Source organism: Patella vulgata, chromosome 6 (genome assembly GCF_932274485.2).
Source record: "Patella vulgata chromosome 6, xgPatVulg1.2, whole genome shotgun sequence".
In the NCBI taxonomy this organism is placed as follows: domain Eukaryota; kingdom Metazoa; phylum Mollusca; class Gastropoda; family Patellidae; genus Patella; species Patella vulgata.
This window is the reverse complement of record NC_065884.2, coordinates 12,798,329-12,818,553: the sequence shown is the minus strand read 5'-3', so window position 1 is coordinate 12,818,553 and position 20,225 is coordinate 12,798,329. Positions and strand designations below refer to the sequence as shown.

At 36.9% G+C, this 20,225-nt stretch overlaps 1 protein-coding gene across 1 annotated transcript in view; it reads right to left on the bottom strand.

Moving 5' to 3' along the window:
* LOC126825250 (ankyrin repeat and SAM domain-containing protein 1A) overlaps positions 1 to 20,225 on the bottom strand; it is a 120,037-nt gene that overhangs the window by 91,692 nt on the left and 8,120 nt on the right. Inside the window, exons 4-9 of the mRNA XM_050554822.1 lie at positions 9,050 to 9,212; positions 5,795 to 5,869; positions 4,399 to 4,620; positions 1,880 to 1,955; positions 1,345 to 1,446; positions 334 to 529 (exon numbers count right to left, since the gene is read on the bottom strand). Of these exons, the coding sequence (XP_050410779.1) occupies positions 334 to 529; positions 1,345 to 1,446; positions 1,880 to 1,955; positions 4,399 to 4,620; positions 5,795 to 5,869; positions 9,050 to 9,212 (834 nt within the window). The remainder of the gene's footprint in view (positions 1 to 333; positions 530 to 1,344; positions 1,447 to 1,879; positions 1,956 to 4,398; positions 4,621 to 5,794; positions 5,870 to 9,049; positions 9,213 to 20,225) is intronic.

Sequence of the window (20,225 nt, the reverse complement as noted above, 5' to 3'; positions counted from 1 at the left end):
TTTGTTATCAGATATTTTGCTGTGGGAAAACTTCACAAACAATTGTAAAAGGCCATCTAAGTATTCAATACAAGCCAGGAAATAAGGCACTTGTCACTGACAATGTCAGGCACAGATTCAGGCTTTGTCAGGCCCTAAACCTTTGGTGCCTGTCATTTTGTCTGGCACTGATTTGTCTTTTTTATTGATATTATTAATACATGTCCGGCACTAAGTTGAAAATGTCAGGTAATATTTCATTAGTGCCTGACATTTTGTCAGGTACATGTGAAACTGTTATTTCCAGGCCTGTCTATGAATAAAACACAATAAAGTTGATTAAATTTGATAAACCTGTCTTCGAACTCTACTTCTTTGATGTGTTCTTTATCTTTGAAAGGCTTGGAATATAGTTCTTCTATAGATTTTGGCGGTTGGGGTGTTGGTTTTTTCAGGGGAGATGACTCTGGTGTCTCAGTACCCGAGAAAGCAGTATCAGAATCAGGTGTATGGACTGTATTGAAAGCACTAAGATGATTAGAATGGTAATCTGTAAAATACATTATAAATAAAATAATCAACCTCAAAACATTACATATCTGAATATCAGATGAAATGAAATGAACAGATAGATGAAAAAAAATGAATAATGAAATGAAATGAAAATGAATAAAATGAAATGAAAATGAATAAAATGAAATGAGTAGATGAAAAGAAATGAGTAGAGTAGATGAAATGAAAATGGATGAAATGAAATGAGTAGATGAAATGAAAATAGATGAAATGAAATGAGAAGATGAAATAAAATGGATGAAATGAAATGAAAATGGAGGAAATGAAATGAAAATGGAGGAAATGAAATGAAAATGGAGGAAATGAAATGAGGCTTAACGGCCTAAGAGGGCAAAACATGATGCAATTTTGCCTTGACTTTGACCTTGACAGCAGAGTTTCCGCCTACTCTTCATCTAATCTCAACTGTCATGGGTTCTTTATACAGGTGGACCTCGATTTATAGTCCCATCTACATGACTAGACACTTTTCCTCGTCCTTCCCTCCGTCCTGCACCAATGAAAAGGGGAAATCAGGCGGCAAAACCCCAAGTAACCGTCTCGATCCTCGCTGACATAGAACCTGAGACCTGGTTAATGATCCAGTGTGATACTCACTCAGAGATCATGCTCGCCCCCCCCCCCCCCCCCCCCCCCGCCAAAAAGAAAGCATCATTTATTGCAATTAACCATCTCGTTCATCATCGGCATACAAACAGGGACCTCATGACTAATGATCCAGCTTCATATTCACTCACTGACTGGGCTTCCCCCAAAAATCCAAAATGAAAATGATTTATACGTGGGACTTACTCTCTATAAGTTGTTGAGCTTGATAAGCTTTCTGTGATGGTAATGTTTTCAGGATATCTTCAGCAGATAAAGATGACTTGTCTCTTATATTAACATCAATACCTGGAGTGGCAAAAACAGATTCATTTGCATCATCATATATATACTATAGTTTTTAAATTCCATTCTATTCCATAGCCATGTTAGTCTGATTAAAATACAGATCTATATTTCATTTCTTTTTTTTTTAATACTTTCGATTGTCTAGACTACATGAAAATCTGATCAGTTGTACTGGGAGGTTGCGTCAGGGATCAGACAAGCATCTTTTGACCCTATGACATCAGATATTGATAAATCAATCAGCGGAAAACCCGGAGGTTGAACAGGCGACACTACTTCTTGTCACAGTCAAGCGGGGAATCGAAACCAAACCACTAGACTCAATGACAGACCTTATGATCTAGCGCACACACGTTAAACCATTCAACCACCCAACAGCCTTGCCTCAGTAACCACTTTACAATGTAGATTATGATAATCGATTTAAACCTACCTCTTTCTAACAATAATTGTATGACATCAACTTTACAATAGGTAGCTGCTTCATGCAATGCTGTACCAGCATCTGTCTGTAACCATGGTAACATTACAAGCAGTTAGTATCATTATTAGGACATGCACAAAAATATTTTGGTTCTCAATACAGTTCTTCCTAAAACAGGGCTTATGTCGACAAATAGTTGCAGTCACTGAGTCAGTTGCAAGTGTGCTTATGTTGATCATATCAGCAACGGAGGACAACTTGGAGCAACCGAATTCGGAACGCTCATGTTGACTCGGAAGTCGGAACTGATACCAATTACACTTAACATGTGACTGTTAATTTATTGGCGAATAACTTAGAAGAAGCATCCCCAAAGGCATGGTCGGTATTGCCACAATTCTATTAGTATATTATTATCGACATCATCAACATTTGAAAAGTGGGTGTCTTCATTCGTTTCCAGTTGTTTATTTATAAGGTCACATACATGACTGCTATCACGTGATGTTATTTCCATGGAAACGAGTTGACACCAGTTGCAAGAACGCTCATGTCGACTGCAACTAGTTGTTGCTAGTTGCAGCGAGTTGCAGAAAGTGGAACAAGTGCAACTGACTGCAACTAGTTGCTTCGAGTTGTAAGAGGCGCTTAGGGCGACCTTTTTCAGTTGCCAAAACACACGTTGCTTTCAGTTGCAAGGTCGACATAAGTACCCTCCCCCCCCTCCTTCCCAGCCCCTGAAAGCTCTGATACAGTAGTGTATTTTGTTATTGTGTTTTTATTTGATAAAAGTATCATTACTGGGCTAAATCTCTTCTCATAAACATTGTGTTTCAAGGCAATCATTAATCTAATCACATTGTTGATTGTATACTTGATTATCCAGATTGTCAGTCACATTCATCAGGGTTGTATACTGGATAATTGAGCCTACTGAACATTCCCAGAATCATTACCATGTTCTTAATAGTCACTTCCTGAAAGCCAGGGAAAACAATTAGATGCAGTAATTAATTATAGACTGTTTTTATTTTTTTAAAAAAACATGCAGCTCTTGTTAAGTAACACAGGAGAATCTGAGAACCAAAATATTTTTGTTACATGGCCTTATTATTATTACTACATTAATAACTACACCTTACTCTAATATATATATAGTAATACAATGTCAGTCCTTTCAATCATATCATGCTGTTATTTTCCACAAAGCAAATAACATGTCCTCTTTTCTTTTGATTAGTAAGTATTTTTGTGAACAACCTAAACTGCTTTAGATTTATGTACGTGTATTTGTTTTTAGATTTAAGTAGTTGCTTGGTGTTCTACTATTTATAAAGATGGGTTGCCAGACAATGATACATATGCCCACAGCAGCTTAGTCATCCAAGCAATACACAATGGTTCAGGTAAATACAATGAAATGGGGTTTAATGTCCTACTGTTCTGCTCCTAACTGGGATAATGAAGACGGGCATACGCCATACAGTGTGCTATGAGGGAAATTTTGCCCGGGCAGTGGCACTACAGCCTACTCTTATATCAAATTCCAACTGTCAAGGGATCTTTTACGTGCACGCCAATGTGTACACAGGGCCTTGGTTTCTATCCCATCCGAACGACTAGACAGCTGTCCTTGTCAGGCCCTCTGTCCTGCATCACTGACAAGGGGGAACTACGGCTGAAAATCTGCATGAAATTTCTCGGCCAATGCAGAGATCGGATACCCTACCTCCAGGCTAGCGAGCCAGTGTCTTACCCAATTAGCCACCCTGACCCCTGTTGACAAGGTTTAATTGCATAGTCAAGGACAATAACTGTAAGTAATCAAGAGAAATTGTTGAATTTCATAGGATTCTTTGTGTCACTATTCATATGAATTTCTCAATTCGAAAGGTTTTGACAGGAGAAATAACTCTTGTAGAACAATGACAGAAAAATCCAAAAAAAAATGTCAGTAATTCGGACTTGTAGAGAGTTTACAATGTTTCAGTAACAGGGGGCAATAAATTCATGTCAAAAAGATGAAAAATCCAAATACATGAGATTTCTTCCTTATAACTAGCTAAATAATTCTGGCAAGTTTAAACGAAAATTTCAAAACCTCTGATGTTTACGAATTGGAGCTACATGGTGATGACAATATACTCATAAAAAATGGTGGCCTATAAGAAATTATTTTATTTTGAAGATAATGTTCACACTTTGGACATTTATGAATCAGACAGCCTTGGTAACAACAATATACTCACACATATAAAATGTGGGCCTATAAACAATTATTTTTTTTTGAAGATGATGTTCAGACTTTGGACTAACTAAAACTAACTTGAATGACATTTCTTGTACCTACTCTAGTACTCTAAAAGTAAATAATGCAAGCAAACGTTGCACAATACATGCAAGATGTAGAAAGGGGATGAGGTGGGGATGTGCTGATCAGAAAACCTACAATAGCAATCCATTGTTAGAATGTAAAATTCTCAGTAAAGAAATGTTGATAATTGAAAATAGCCAGTTGAGGACAGTACCTTTAAATTGACTTGGATGCCAGAATTTAATAAATATTCGACAACAGCTAGATGTCCGCTACGAGACGCTAGATGTAACGGGGTATGTGTTGGTACCACATGGTTAACGAGGCCCGGATGGGTTTTAATTAGATGAATAACGACGTCTAATCGGCCATATTGTGCTGCTAGCTCTAATGGCGTCAAATCACCTAGGTTACGTATGGCTGGATCCGATTTATTCTGAAAAAAAAATGAAAGAATATTTAATTAGAACCATATATCCTCACCATATTTTAGTAATTCAGGTGCCAAAAAACCTGAGAAAATAAACTTAAATGTTATCGAATATCATTCATTAAACCTAGACCCTTAGTTATTGAAAAAAAATTTATAGCAAAGATTTTTTACGAGCACCCAAAGAGCTCATGCCTTGTAGTACAAAGAGAAGCAAGTAAAAATATGTGTATAGCTGAATTCCAGCCACTTTTAAGAGAATTTATACAATATTCCACCTTTTGAAATTCTATACACAGTACAGTTCCATATGTCTACTTTTGTTTTATTTTTTGGGAGGATATGACATTGCTAATTCAGTTATTATTAGAAACTTTATACCACCCACTTTTTAAGCTAATTTTAAAAAAATAGCACATTTTGAAATTTAAGACACAGTTTCACATGTCTACTTTTGTTTTATTTATGGGGATGGGATGAATGACAATGCTATGCCTGTTGCTATTAGAAACTATTTATTCTATTTGATGCAGAACAAAGTGAGTCTAGACAAGCGTAAACATGTGCACAATAAGATACATCTTGACCTGGGGTTGATACATCTTGACATGGGGTTAAAGGTCACATGATTAATAGTAACAAAAACAACCTGTCATTATAAAATAGTTGAGGCTAGTGTAACATCTTTGTACTGGTGACCCGACCCTGGTGGAAATGACATTATCTAAAATGTCTCATGGTAACTATAATCAGTTTAGTCAGCGATTACTCACTTCTACAAACAATCTTACAATTTGCCCCAATTAAAGTCACAGACCCTCACCTGAGAGATTTTGACTCCCTTGCAAACTACAATATTGTCAATGATGAATCCGTATAAGTACTTCTTATTGTCATGGGTTCTTTTACGTGCACGACAATGTGTACAGAGGAATATCATTGAGTTTTTTTTGTCCCATCCAAATGACTAGACAGCTGTCCTTGCAGCCCTTGCTGTATTGCACCATAGACAAGGGGAAATTACGTCAGAAAATCCAGAAGAAACTTTGTCGGCCAACACCATGAGCTAACCGAAGAACTCCCAGCAAGCGAACCAGCGGCGGAACTCACTGAGCCACTGCGGCTCTCTATATACGTATATATATGTATATCTCTCTATAAATGTATATATGTATCTTACCTGTAATAATATAGACACTGTAGTAGCATGTCCATGTTGAGCAGCACAATGTAAAGGTGTATCACCATCACCATTCTGACAAAAAAAAATTAATATTAAACTACTGAGTTTACCCTTTAGCACTTATATTTTTGCTGCCATTGAAATCGTGGTTTTAATCGTGGAGTAATAGTGGTGATCCTATCAGGTTTTATCATATATTGAGGTCAGTCGTAGCAATCAAGTTGATTGTATCGAAACATATCCGAACTTATCTGCATGCACCAGCTAGGGACAATCCTATCGTAACGCATCGCACTACAGTGGGAACCTAGCTTTAGATAGATTGCCCTGTCATGTGCATAGCTGTCACGACAGCAACAACTTGTATATAGTCCTATAATACGGAAAACTATTCATATATCTCGGGTGGTATGAGGCAGTCTAAGGAATAGCAGTACGAGACTGTTTCGATCTGTCCAGGGATATACCAGTATTAATGTAACACTTTTCTCTAATTTTCATCCAGGAACTGGGGCAGTCAATATTTACATGTACCATGTAATAACAATGGAATACAAATTTGAAAAGCAAATTGATTAAGGCCAATAACTCTGACAGTAACCATTAGAAATTGGTGAAAATCAATAGGATTATTTGTCTCATGAACATAACTGTATCCTCTAGAGTGTCTAGATTGGCCGTGAAGAGAAGACATTTCAACGTGGGAAGATAACAAATGTTAGTATATAATTTGAAAACCAGACAGTGTCCACTTTAGTTCTGAAGGTCAATTCATTTGATCTTTAATTGACATATAGGTTGATCTATAATAGAATAATGTCTCGGAACTCGGGAGATGGAGAAAGCTGGCCATGGCATAGAATAATATCTGATTATAATGGATGTTATGGTCTCACTTTATTGCAGAATATAATAATGTTTATGTCCGATCACATAACTGAATCACTTTGAAAGGTTTATTCAATCAGTCTCTTAATGAATTCCATTTATTTCAGTCCAAGTGTAGATGTTTCAGAAACAGTAACGCCAGTCAACAGATAAAATGTAAAGGGAGAGAGAGAAATGGGGTTTAACATCTTCTTGACACAAACTAAGTCATTTCAGCATTAACACACAGTTCAATTTTTTTTCAATAATACGCTTGCAATGGGTCTTTATCAGTGGGAGGAAACAGGAGGACCCTGAGAAAACCCACGAGGTTAGACAGGTGACCCCAATCTACGCCACGTACAAGTAGGGGATCGAAACTAAACCATTTGACTCAATGACTAATTTTATGATCTAAATCAAAGTAAAGAGGAAGAAACTCATTCCTCAAAGTTGAAACCAATTCTTCCTCCTTGGGGACTCTTCATTTTTTTTTCTCAGCTTTCACTTAGCTTTCAATTTAAGTGTTGTCAATATAAAATTAACATAAAATGGTGCATTTTAATAGGATTTTTCCTTTCACTAATCTAAACAATGCATATAAATTTCAAGCAGATAGAACAATAAATTTATTGAATATAGCATTCAAACACTTTTTCAAGGTGAAGATGGGCCATAACTCTGGAAGTAATTAATGGAAACTGTTGAAATTCAATATGCATCTTTCTTTCATTAATATAATTAACATATAAATTCAAACAGATTAGGTGATAACTTTGGTCATCGTTTCTTTTTCTTATACTCGCTTTCTGACAACCGCAGTATAGCTCACTATAATCCATGAACATCAAGATGGTATCTAGCATGTTTTCTAAAGAACAAAGTTTATTAGACTTTTGGCCAATTGTAGCTTTAAATTCACACAAATAAAACATTGGGAGAGCGGTTTATATAGGCTTTGCCTGTTCCCCAATCCCCTCAGTTTCTGAATAAATATTGTTTATGAAAAAAAATAAATAAATAAATAAAACATGTAATGCAATGAAATATGACAACCACATCTAAAATATTCAAAGAATACATGAAAAATGTATTATTTTAATGATGGAAGAGTTTTTATGGCAACATGCCTATTTGACTGTATAATATAATAACCCTGTTTTAATTAATATTAGTGCACAGTCTGTGTTTTGAAGCAAATTAAATTCACCAGAGAGTTAAAGATACATTATGGAAGATGAGATAAAGAGCTGGCAATTCTCGCTATAATAGTTAGAAAAAAGATAATGTAAATGGAATTTTCAGAAAATTTCAGTCAAATTGATTCACTCTGAACCGAGAATTTAGCAATTGAATTTTGGGTCTAGTCTCGATCATCATTACTAAAGTCGGTACGACAAAAAAACACAGTCTTGATCATCCATTTTTTGATTTAATCATAAATGAGCGTTGAGCAGCAGATCGGATTATAATCCAGAAAATATCGCAGGCTAGGGATGATATCGAGAGTCGATAATTAATGTCTAATTAATAATTAACCTAAAATTTCAGACCTAAAGAAAGACCTGTAATTGGCAGATTTAGCTCTTTGGGAGGAAACTTGAGGATCTAGATAAAACCCTGGAGGTTTCACAGACGACCCCACTCCTTGTCACGTACAAGCTGGGTATCCAAACCACACCACTTGACTCAATGACAGACCTTATAACCATTCAACCATTCAATTTCAACTAGATATTATCCAGCAAAGGTGGGTTTCACAGCCAACAATCGAAAGTAATCTTCCGAATATTTTTTGATGATAACTTTATAAATTACACTGTTTTTCATAAGCTTCAAAATCAATGCTACTTGACGCAGTCAACTAGTAGTAGAATTGGTTTTATTACATAAAAACTGAGTACTTCTACGCCATCTATTAGAGCAAATAAAATCTGATTTTGTCGTAGCAATCAGTGGTTATTACCACAGTTTTGCCGTTAGTAATTCAAGCGAAGAGTAGTAATAGACAATCTGATTAAATTACAGATCAATATTTCGTTTAGTTTTTTATACTTTCAATAGCCTCAAATGCATGAAGATCTCACTTGTTGTAGTCGGAGGTTGCGTCAGGGGTCATAAGAGTGGCTTTTGACCCTATGATGTCACACTTTTAATTTACTAATCAGCGCTGATGTCTCTACTGCGATACCCACAGTTCTGTTCACTGCACGCCATAAACTCATTGGCTAATCCCTCACATCAACCAGAACGTTGGTTATATAACAACTCTTCTAGATCCTAGTGTAGTAAAGACAAGTAAAGCAAAATTTTGAACTATAAAAAAAACAAAACGAAATAGGATCTGTGTTTTAATCAGATTGAGTAATAGACCATAAATAATACCTGTAAATTAACAGTGGATAATGCAGCAGGTGCTGATGGATTTAATAACATATAACATATATCAGAGTTACCACTCCATGCTGCAAGGTGGAGTGGTGTACAGCCTCTTGTATCTACAGCTGCTGGATTCGATTCACTCTGTAACAAGATCGACACAACCTCTCTGAAACATAAAATTTACATATTTAAGCAATTTCATTTTCCAAGGGGTCATTTTTTGATAAGTTCTTTGTGGTAAATAAGGTCATTTATATCAGTTTCAAAATGGATCTCATCTGAAAATATGATGAAACTAATGACCAAGACTTCTATTAAAGCTATATTGAAACCTAATTAAAATGTTATTTCTGTCTGTCAGGCAGTAAAATGGCACAGAGAAACCAGATGAAAGAAAGCACATGCTTTCTGGAAACAACAAAGACAGTGTGATCTAATGTGGGATCTTGTGTCTGTACACTATCTGAAATCCACAAATGGTGGATGTTTTAAAACAAGCTTACATGAAAACCAAGTCATTATTTTCTGTGGTGCACAGTGACAAGGAAAAACAATCTAGATCGTGGGAAAAAACTGAGGTCCACTAGTGTGGATGTTGGAATGGACATAAAAAGAACTCTTACATTTGGATTTCAAATAAGAGAAGACTGTAGTACCACTTTTCCTCATGGCACACAATATGCTCATCACAGGCCCCAGTTTCACAAAGCATTCTCAGACTTTCAATCACTGTTTATGAGAAATATCTTTGATCCAGAAACACACAAAACTTTGCACATAGTTTCTTATTGATGTATTTGATATATTAGAACTAGAAAAGTGTTATAAAGGGCTATAATTTAGTTAAAATAAGGCGAACAATTTTGAGTAGATTCTTAACTTAACCAGGGTCAGGACAAAAGGTATCTCATGTCTAAACAAAATGTACTTCATGCCTGTCTTAATTAGCTCGGTTCATGTAGAAAAGTACATGAAAGGTGTTAAACACCATTTTATTCTATTTCACTTCATGTACTATAGTTATTTCTTTTTTTAATAGCGACGTGGTGTGGCTGAATGGTTAACGCGTGCATGTTGAATCAGAAGGTCTGTCACTGTCACATTGAGTCAAGTGGCGTGGTTTCAAGAGTTGGGTCGCCTGTCCAACCTCATGGGTTTTCTTTGGGTCCTCTGGTTTCCTCCCACTGTTAAAGACCATATGTTATTCCCGAACGGAAATGTTCTAGTCTCTCTCTCTCTTTCTCTCTCTGACGGATCAAATTAAATAAAATGGGGGTAAACGACCTACTTTTCTGTACAGACTGGGCTAATGAAAGACAGGTGATTCTAATCAACTAACAAGGTATATTATATAATATTACAGTAAGTAAGTCAAACAAGACATATTATATAATATTACAGCTAGTAGTTGAAGTCACATACTTCAACATCTCAACAATCTTGTACACTTATATCACACGATAAGTAAATGATTCATGGAATATAGCTAAAAATATTAAACTTTGGTCCGGATTCAAAGGGTCAATATTTATAGTATCTATGTGAAATATGTAAATTATGTCAATAATTCATACATTTATTCATATCTTATGGGTTATCACAATGTGAACTAAATCTCACAATAGACATTTATAGTATTTATTCCACGTTAGTCACCAGTCCATTTATGTCCTTTATGACAGCTTTATGAAATAAATACGCATAAATACAATACAGATCCATTCACTTGATTTGATATTCAAGCAAATTTCCCTTATAGCACACTGGTGTTCGATCCCTGCATTGGCCGAGAAAGTTCATCCAGATTTTCCGACGTGGTTTCCCTTTGTTAGTGAAGCAGGACGGAGGGCCTGACAAGGGATGAAAAACCGAGGTCCTGTGTACAAATTGGCGTGCACGTAAAAGATCCCTTGGCAGTTGGAATTCGATATAAGAGTAGGCTGTAGCACCGCTGCCCGGGCAAAATTTCCCTCATAGCACACTGTATGGCGTATGCTCGTCTTCATTAGCCCAGTTTAGGAGCAGAACAGTAGGACGTTTTGCATGTCGAATGCCCATTTTCATTAGCATTAAACAGCATTTTATTTCATTTCTTTTTATTAATTACATGCTTGTATAATGGTTGTTACAATAGTGTATAGAGTGTATGGATTATTATTTTCATTAGTCTGGATGGTGCAGATGTAAACCCCATTTTATTTCATTAGTTAACTAGCTATGTTTGTATAATGGTTGTTACAATAGCGCTTTAACATGGATTAATATTGATGATCTTAGATCTAATCAATATTATTGTTAATTTACGTCCTGCACTCTGTGTCCATCATTATATCAATCGTTCAACCATAACTAGTTGACAATACCGTATATATCATACTATATACAAGCTTGTGGTTCAATTATTAATACCAACACAGACAAGCAACATATAAATGGAGTTAATTTAACGCTTGCTCTACATGACCAGGTTAATTTGTGACTAATATTAGCAAGGGCAGGAAACACAGTCCTGACAGTCCTTAGATAAACCACCATAATCGGAAATAAAATGGGGTTTATCATTAAAGCAGCATTGGGGGTGAGAGAGAGAGAGAGAGAGAGAGAGAGAGAGAGAGAGAGAGAGAGAGAGAGAGAGAGAGGGGGGTACAACCTCCAATTGACACAAACTAGGTCATTTCAGGACTAACACATGGTTCCATTTTACTTTAATAATTCACTTCCGCATAGGGGTCTTTAGCAGTGGGAGGAAACCGGAGAGAGAGAGAGTTTAACACTTAACTTAAACTAAGTCATTTTGGGACTAACATGGTTCAATTTTAATTCAATAATTCGCTTGTGCATAGGGGTCTTTAGCAGTGTGAGGAAACCAGAGGACTCGGAGAAAACCCACGAGGTTGGATAGGCGACCCTACACCTTGTCACGTACAACCAGGGAATCGAAACCACGCCAGTTGACGACTCAATGACAGACTGACTAACCATTCGGCCACCCAACCCCCATCACGCTTATCAAGTGAGCTACAATAGTACGATCAATGAACTGAAATGAGGTTTAACGTCCTACTTTTCTGCACCGACTGGGCTAATGAAGAAGGGCATATATGGCCATACAGTGTATTATGATGGAAATATTGCCCGGATGACGGTGCTACAGCCTACTCTTACTTGTATTTCGAATTACAACTGGCAAGGATTCTTTTGCAAGGGAGAGAGAGAGAGAAATGGGGTTTAACGTCCACTCGACACAAACTAGGTCATTTCGGGACTAACGTATGGTTTAATTTTATTTACATAATTCGCTTGCGCGTAGGGGTCTTTAGCAGTGGGAGGAAACCGGAGGACCCGGAGAAAACCCACGAGGTTGGATCTTTTGCAAGGGACCTTGTTTTTTTGTACCATCTGAATGATTAGACATTGTTCCTTGAAATGGCCTGACAAGTGAAAAAACACTGGAAAATCCAGAGTCACTTTCTTGGCACACACCTGGTTAGCGAGCCAGCATCTTACTCACTGAGTCATCACGTTTCTCTAGAAGTATCTGCTAACACCAGATGCTGATCACATGAATTTTTAAATAAAGTAATTATTGATAATATTTCAACAAGGAAATGATTCATTCACAAAAAAATTCACATGGCAAGGCTTTTTTTTTCTGGTTTCATTCTATTTTCCATTTGCAAGATAATTAGATTTCTAGAAAGCACGCAACCAAAAAACCACCTGGACTCGTACATGACATAAAAATTAACAATGTTATACCAGTGATATGAAATTTGAAAATGGTTTGCAAAAACAATAATTGAGTGTCAGACTGGGAGATAGGCCACACCAATTTGAATTTTAAATATTATTTCTTGAAACATTTGTTAAAATTTTATTTTTCCTCTGCCATTAACAAAAAAGGCCTAGTCAGTTGCTCTAAACTTCAATTTTTTACTTTTGAAATTAAAAAAAAAAACACGAGGCTAATGACCCCTTCCATTATCCCAAAATAAATAAATGACACTCATTAATTACTTGTATTTTATATTTTTTATAAAAGCATTGTGTTGAGCTCGTCATTCTATGTACTGGAATCCAGATATGGATGCGTTTGGAGAGAGAAAGAGAAATGGTGTTTAACGTCCACTCGACACAAACTAGGTCATTTCAGGACTAACATATGGTTTAATTTTATTTCTGAGTGGGAGGAAACCGGGGGACCCGGGAAAAACCCACGAGGTTGGACAGGCAACCCTACTCTTTGTCACATACAACCGGGAATCGAAACCACGCCAGTTGACTCAATGAGAGACCTTATGAAAAAGCGCACACATGCTAACCATTTGGTCATCCAACCCGCTCAAATTTAGATTTAGCCCAACATGATTAAATAGGTCAAGTTGTGGTAAATGCTTGCAACCCACGTTTCCAGCATCCATTTTTTTTTTAAATAGGGGGGGGGGCATGTGCCCCACCTGGCACCTGGGATCATTGTAATCAAGTTGTGGGAACCCCTGAATTAGAAGCAGAGTTATTGTGTTTTAAACAGTGTGAAGGATACACAAACAGATCTTCGAAAGGCCAGTGGCAAAAAACATAATGCAAGACCACATGTGCATGTATTTATGAAAATCCTGAAGAACTGAAAATCAATTTGGTTGGGCATATCACAATGGATCTGAAGACAATATTCTACATTATGACCATTTCTAAATCATTGAGAGATATTTGGCCCAACATACACTTATTATGTTTTGTCTGGACTATTTCAAGATGGTCGTTCAAGTTCTAATAATTCTTCAGTGCAGTTGGAAACTTCCCAAAACGATTTTCTTCAATTAACTCAGTTGTTTAGACAGGATAATATGACCTATCACATTCAATAACTCATCAATAGGGAGACACACTGGTTTGTTTATAACCTGCACCTTTGGTTAAGATTATTATCAATTCACTTTGTGTATGAAAACGTAGACAACTATGGTAATTTTTCATCAGCTAAGATCTTGATTCCTTAAACATACATTATGCAAGAGCTAAATCTGCCTATTGCAGGTCTTTCTTTAGGTCTGAAATTTTATCTAAATTATTAATTAGAAATTAATTAACTTATCCAGACCATAATCAACTCTCAATGTCATTGCTATTGACTGGATTAGGATCTGATTTGCTGCTCAACTTTCATTCATGATTAAATCATGAAATGGATAATTCTCGGTTCAGATTGGATCAATTTGTCTGAAATTTACAGCAAATTGCCTTTAACTATTATAATGAGAACTGCCAGCTCTTTATCTAATCCCCCATGATGTATCTTTAATCTTGGTTAGATGATGTGCTGCTTCTTGTTAGCTATTATGCTCACACAATATATCAACTCTATCAATATGCAACATTTTGTTGATCCATCAACTGCTTACACGATATCCTACCCAGTAACTGTAAACTGTAAACTCACTATAACAACGGTAGCAATGACAATCGAGACTACAAACTCACTATAACAACGGTAGCAATGACGATCAAGACTACATGTCTTTCAACGACGACAACCCCGCTCAGAATAAAGTAATTTGACTGAAATTTTCAACATATTATAACTGTTAGCTCTTTCTCTCAATCTTACCTAATGCATCTTTAAGGGGAGAGATATTGAAATGGGTTCTGTCCATCTGTCCCAGGAACCACTCAAATCATATGAAACTTTGTACACAGATGGGGGATTGGGTGGCTGTCATTGAGTCGAGTGGTGTGGTTTCGATTCCCCACTTGTACCTAACATCATGGGTATTCTTTGGGTCCTCTGGTTTCCTCCCACTGCTAAAGACCCCTACACTCAAGCAAATTATTGAAATAAAATTTGTTACATCCCATTTCACTTCATGAAATAAAATTGAACCATGTGTTAGTCGGTCCGAAATTACCTAGTTTGTGTTGAGTGGACGTTAAACCCCATTTCTCTCTCTCTTTCTCTCTTGTACACAGATCAATCTTTATAGTATGTGTACATGTATTTGCTAATTAGAAACATTCTGAATTGAAGAATTAGTGTGTTTCCATGGAAACAAACTTGACTCAGTTTTGGTGTAATAAGGGTGTGAGATGTTGATAATATGAGATGGTGGTATTGTAATGGTGACACTATCTGTGCTCACTTCTCTTCCTTTTTTGGCAGCGATTGTAATCAAATTATTATAAACAGGAAAAGATGGTTCTGAGATATTTGTTTTATTTCTGGTCATTTTATGAGTATTCTCTTATTAAATTTATCAAGAATAAAAAAAACCCCAACAAATTACAACTCCGCAGACAGATAAGAAAAATATATTACTTTAAAACCGAGATAGGCGTGGATACATGCTTTGAGCATGCTCAGATCCTGTTTTTCATTTACCAGTACTTATATCAGTTTAATTCCCAAACCAATTACTATTGTTGAAATAATACATCAAAAACTTGTTCACTCGCTCTACTCAATGCCAATTAAATGTAGCCTTTCTCAATTGGTTTCCCCTGTACAAAAATTATGATGTTTCCAATATTTGGATAAAATTATAGGGTAAAATTTGCTCCAAAAGTGTGACATATAAATATCTTGAATCAGGAAGAGATGGGATTTAATGTCCCCTCAAAATTTGGGGACTTGGAAAAAACAATTTGAACATTTCTATTTCCATAATTAGCTTGCACGTAGGTGTTTTGAACAGTGGAATGAAATCAGTGGAACCAGACAAAACTGCCAGGTGAGGAAAGGAAGGTAATCCTACCCCTCATCATGCATAAACATTGAATCAAATCCAGGTCACATGACTAAATAACAGAGAGAGAGAGAGAGAAATGGGGTTTAACGTCCACTCAACACAACTAGGTCATTTCGGGACTAACATATGGTTTAATTTTATTTCAATAATTCGCTTGCGCATAGGGGTCTTTAGCAGTGGGAGGAAACCGGAGGACCCAGAGAAAACCCACAAGGTTGGACAGGCGACCCTATTCAATGTCACGTACAACCAGGGATTCGAAACCACGCCAGTCGACTCAATGACAGACTTTATGATACAGCGCGCGCACGCTAACCATTCAGCCATCCAACCCCCCGACTAAATAACAGACCGCATGATCTAAAGTGCATGCGTTTATACCAACCACCCCCGATGATAATAAGAAAGTCCAACTGTGAGAGAGCATCAAGAACAGTGATACCATATTAAAGAGAATCAATGAAGCGACTGAAACTAGTTTAACATGGTACGTATGGTTAATACTTCCAGGAAACCCATTACTCTACTCTATTAACGCTTAATTTAAAACCATAGCACGTTTACCAAGACATTTATACACAGTGAGATCAGCAACAACTTAGTTTCTCATCAGCTGGTTTGGAGGCTAAACAGGGTTTTAAGAAGATTATCTCGGCTTATAGCCACAAAGATCGTTCCCAGAACATCAATAATACATAGATTCCCACGTAAACAAAGACGAAATAAAAACAAAGTGAAGTCGTTATTCTGACAGTAACAACCAATTTCTACTCAATCACGGAATAAGGTCGACATCCTATAATAATCAAAATCCTATTAATAATTGAAGTGTTTGAGATAACGTGATCACCTTATACCCAGTAATAATATTATAAACAAATATAAGATTGGTTCTCGGACCAGAACATACTAACGCATATTGTAATCTCGTGGAGATATTTTTCAGATATAAACAGTTTCTGGCGATAACACTCACATAATATCATACACAATATAAAATTGGTGTCTGAACAATGGTCAATCTATTAGTGCCCACACAAATATTTGGTTGGATATGAGAATTAGTAAGAGAGAGAGAGAGAGAGAGAGAGAGAGGGTTCATTCCACACAAAAGAGAGAGAGAGAGAAAAATGGAGTTTAACGTCCACTCAAACTAGGTCATTTTGGGACTAACATGTTTTTTAATTTTATTTCAATAATTCGCTTGCGCATAGGGGTCTTTAGCAGTGGGAGGAAACCGGAGGACCCGGAGAAAACCCACGAGGATGGACAGGCGACCCTACTCCTTGTCACGTACAACCAGGGATTCGAAACCACGGCAGTCGACTCAATGACAGACTTTATGATACAGTGCGCGCACGCTAACCATTCAGCCATCCAACCCCCTCATTCCACACAAACTAGATTATTTCGAAACTATCATTTTGTTCAATTTTAGGAGTCTTTATTAGTGGGAGGAAACAAGCAGGGAGTCAAAACCACGCCACTAGACTCAATAACACATGCTAAACTATTTGGCCCCCAGAGATTAAGAGAGACAGGTTCATTACGAGACTAAAATATGATACAGTTTTATTTCAGTAATTCACTTGAGTAGAGGATCTTTAGAGGGAGGAAAGCAGAGGGCCTGGAGAAAACCCACAAGGTTAGACAAACTCCTTTGGAATTTGAATGTGCCCAGGTTATACGGTATTCAAACTAAATTTTCAGAATCCATTAATCAATGTCAATTAAACTAATGCGATCTAAACTCCTTTTTTGGGTCTCTTATAATATGTTTGATAAAATCATATTGCAAACCGTTGCTATAAATCTAAAAATATGCCCAAAATTGTTTAAAGATTCCTCATACATTCAAATATTGAAACAGCATTCAAATAATGTCTTTGAATATTGAAACAGTAAAATTTGTATTTGATGTAACTACTTCAATTGATAGTCCTAAATGTTTGTAAACCTTGTAATAATATACAGACCAATCAATGCAACAATTGACAATGATAGAAAACATCATGGTCACTTTGATTGAAAGTCAAAGGCGGATCCAGGAATTTTTGCAGGAGAGGGTATGCCAGGTTCCTGTTAACGAAATTTGACAGTTGACAATGCATGATGCCATCATTGTCTCCATATTACGTAGGCATACATACACACTGAGCTTTTTAAAGAGAAATCCAACACCTTGTTTGGCGTTCATTACATTGTGATTCAATTTCATTGATGCAAAGCACTAATTGTTATATCACATATCATGTCTATATCATTATCTCGCACTTTGAATACCCATCCCATCTCACCATCTGATGATAAAGGATAAAGTACATGACCATGACACTTTTCTCATATAAGTGTTGTTTTACAATTCTTTTATGTAGCTCTGGATCGCCCTTGAATGTACTTAATGTTTCATAAATAAATAACTTAACATCCACTCAAAACAAACTAGGTCACTGTCTGTTTTTGTTTCAATAATTAACTTACTAGCAGTGAGCAAAAATTTGAGAAACCCCACAAAGTGAGCAGTCAGCAAATATTTGAGAAAACCCACAAGGGGAGGGGGAGAGAGAGAGAGAGAGAGGGAGGGAGGGTTTAATGTCCACTTAACACATTTTGGGACTAACATATGGTCCAATTTTATTTCATTAATTCACTTAGCAGTGGGAGGAAACCAGAGGTCCCGGAGAAAACCCACGAGGTTGGACAGGCGACCATACTCCTTGTCACATACAAGCAGGGAATCGAAACCACGCCACTTGGCTCAATGGCAGACCTTATGATGCAACCATTCGGCCATCCAACCAACCCGGTTGGGGGGGGGGAGGGGGGCTCTAAGACTGTCAAAAACAGAACTAACACAGTTATATTGGACAACAATCTCTGGTATTATAATCAAACACAATGTTTCGAGAATATAATGTCTTATTGTTCTGCACCAACTGGGCTAATTCAGATTTTCAGGCATGGTTCCCTCTTGTCAGTGATGTCAGGGCCTGGCAAGGAACAATGTATAGTGGTTTGGATAGGATGAAAAACTAAAGTCCTGTGTACACTTCGGCGTCCTCATTAGCCCAGTAGGAGCAGAACAGTAGGACGTTAAACCGCATTTCAATTCATTTCCTGTATATTGACCTCACAGAGAAACCACGGCTCCCGAAACTGATAAGCATCCGCGATTGTAAAATTGGTTTTACCATCTCCATCTCGGATGAAATTATGAGATTCAAGGGATTTCTTTATGCATGAAATAAGAAAAAATGGCCATCATTTCAGCTTAGAATATTATACCAGAGAGATAACTTTCTGAATTCTCAAGTGGCTGATTGTGTGAGATGTCTAGTATGAATTAAAACAAAATGGACATCAAATAATCTTAGAATATTATACCACAGAGATGTCTTTCTGATTGCGTGAACTGTATCTACAACATGTAGAATGAGCATGACTGCCTAATGATAACAACAACGAGATTAGACCCAAATCTTCGTGGGTGATTGGTAATCGTCAATATTGAATCAATAGTCTTGGTTCCAACCAGATAAACTCTGCCATTATGTTTATTCATTTGCAGTATTTACTGTGCGAACATCTCAGAATAATTGTGACAAAGTAGACAGAAAGGAAAATGGTTAGTTATAAATATGTAACTAGTAGTCAACGTGGGTTCGGTGGGTTCGTTATGTTTCTCGTTATGACTTCAAAATAAAGATTATACTTGACAGCCTGCAAACAATATAAAACATGTCGAAATAGTGTGTTGATCGAGAGAGAGAGAGAAAGAGAGAGAGAGATGGGGTTCAACATCCACTCAACACAAACTAGGTCATTTCGGGACTAATACATGGTTCAATTTTTAATTCAATAATTCGCTTACGTGTAGGGGTCTTTAGCAGTGGGAGGAAACAGGAAGACCCAGGGGAAACCCACGAGATTGGACAGGCGACCCTACTTCTTGTCACGTGCAATCGGGGAATCGAAACCACGCCAGTTGACTCAATGACAGACCTTATGATACAGCAAGCACGTGCTAACCAATCGGCCATCAATGCCCCCTAAAAACTTGTAGAACCAAGTTATTACATAAAATGTAGGCGATTCAAGTAACTGCATGCCTGTATCATACAGATCTTGACCTTCAGCCCCTACTCCCCAATTAGAGGAAACAAAATAACTTTAAAGGAGAAGTCGAAGCTTTCATCGGCTCTTGCAAAAAGAGTGTTTTAGATCGTGAGGTCTGTCATTGAGTAAAGTGGTGTGGTTTCGACCCTGTGAATACCAGATAAGTAAAATAACTCTGTGAATACTAGATAGGTAAAATAAACCCTGTGGACACCAGATAGGTAAAATAAACCCTGTGAATACTAGATAGGTATAATAAACCTGTGAATACTAGATTGGTAAAATAAACCTGTGAATACTAGATAGGTATAATAACCTGT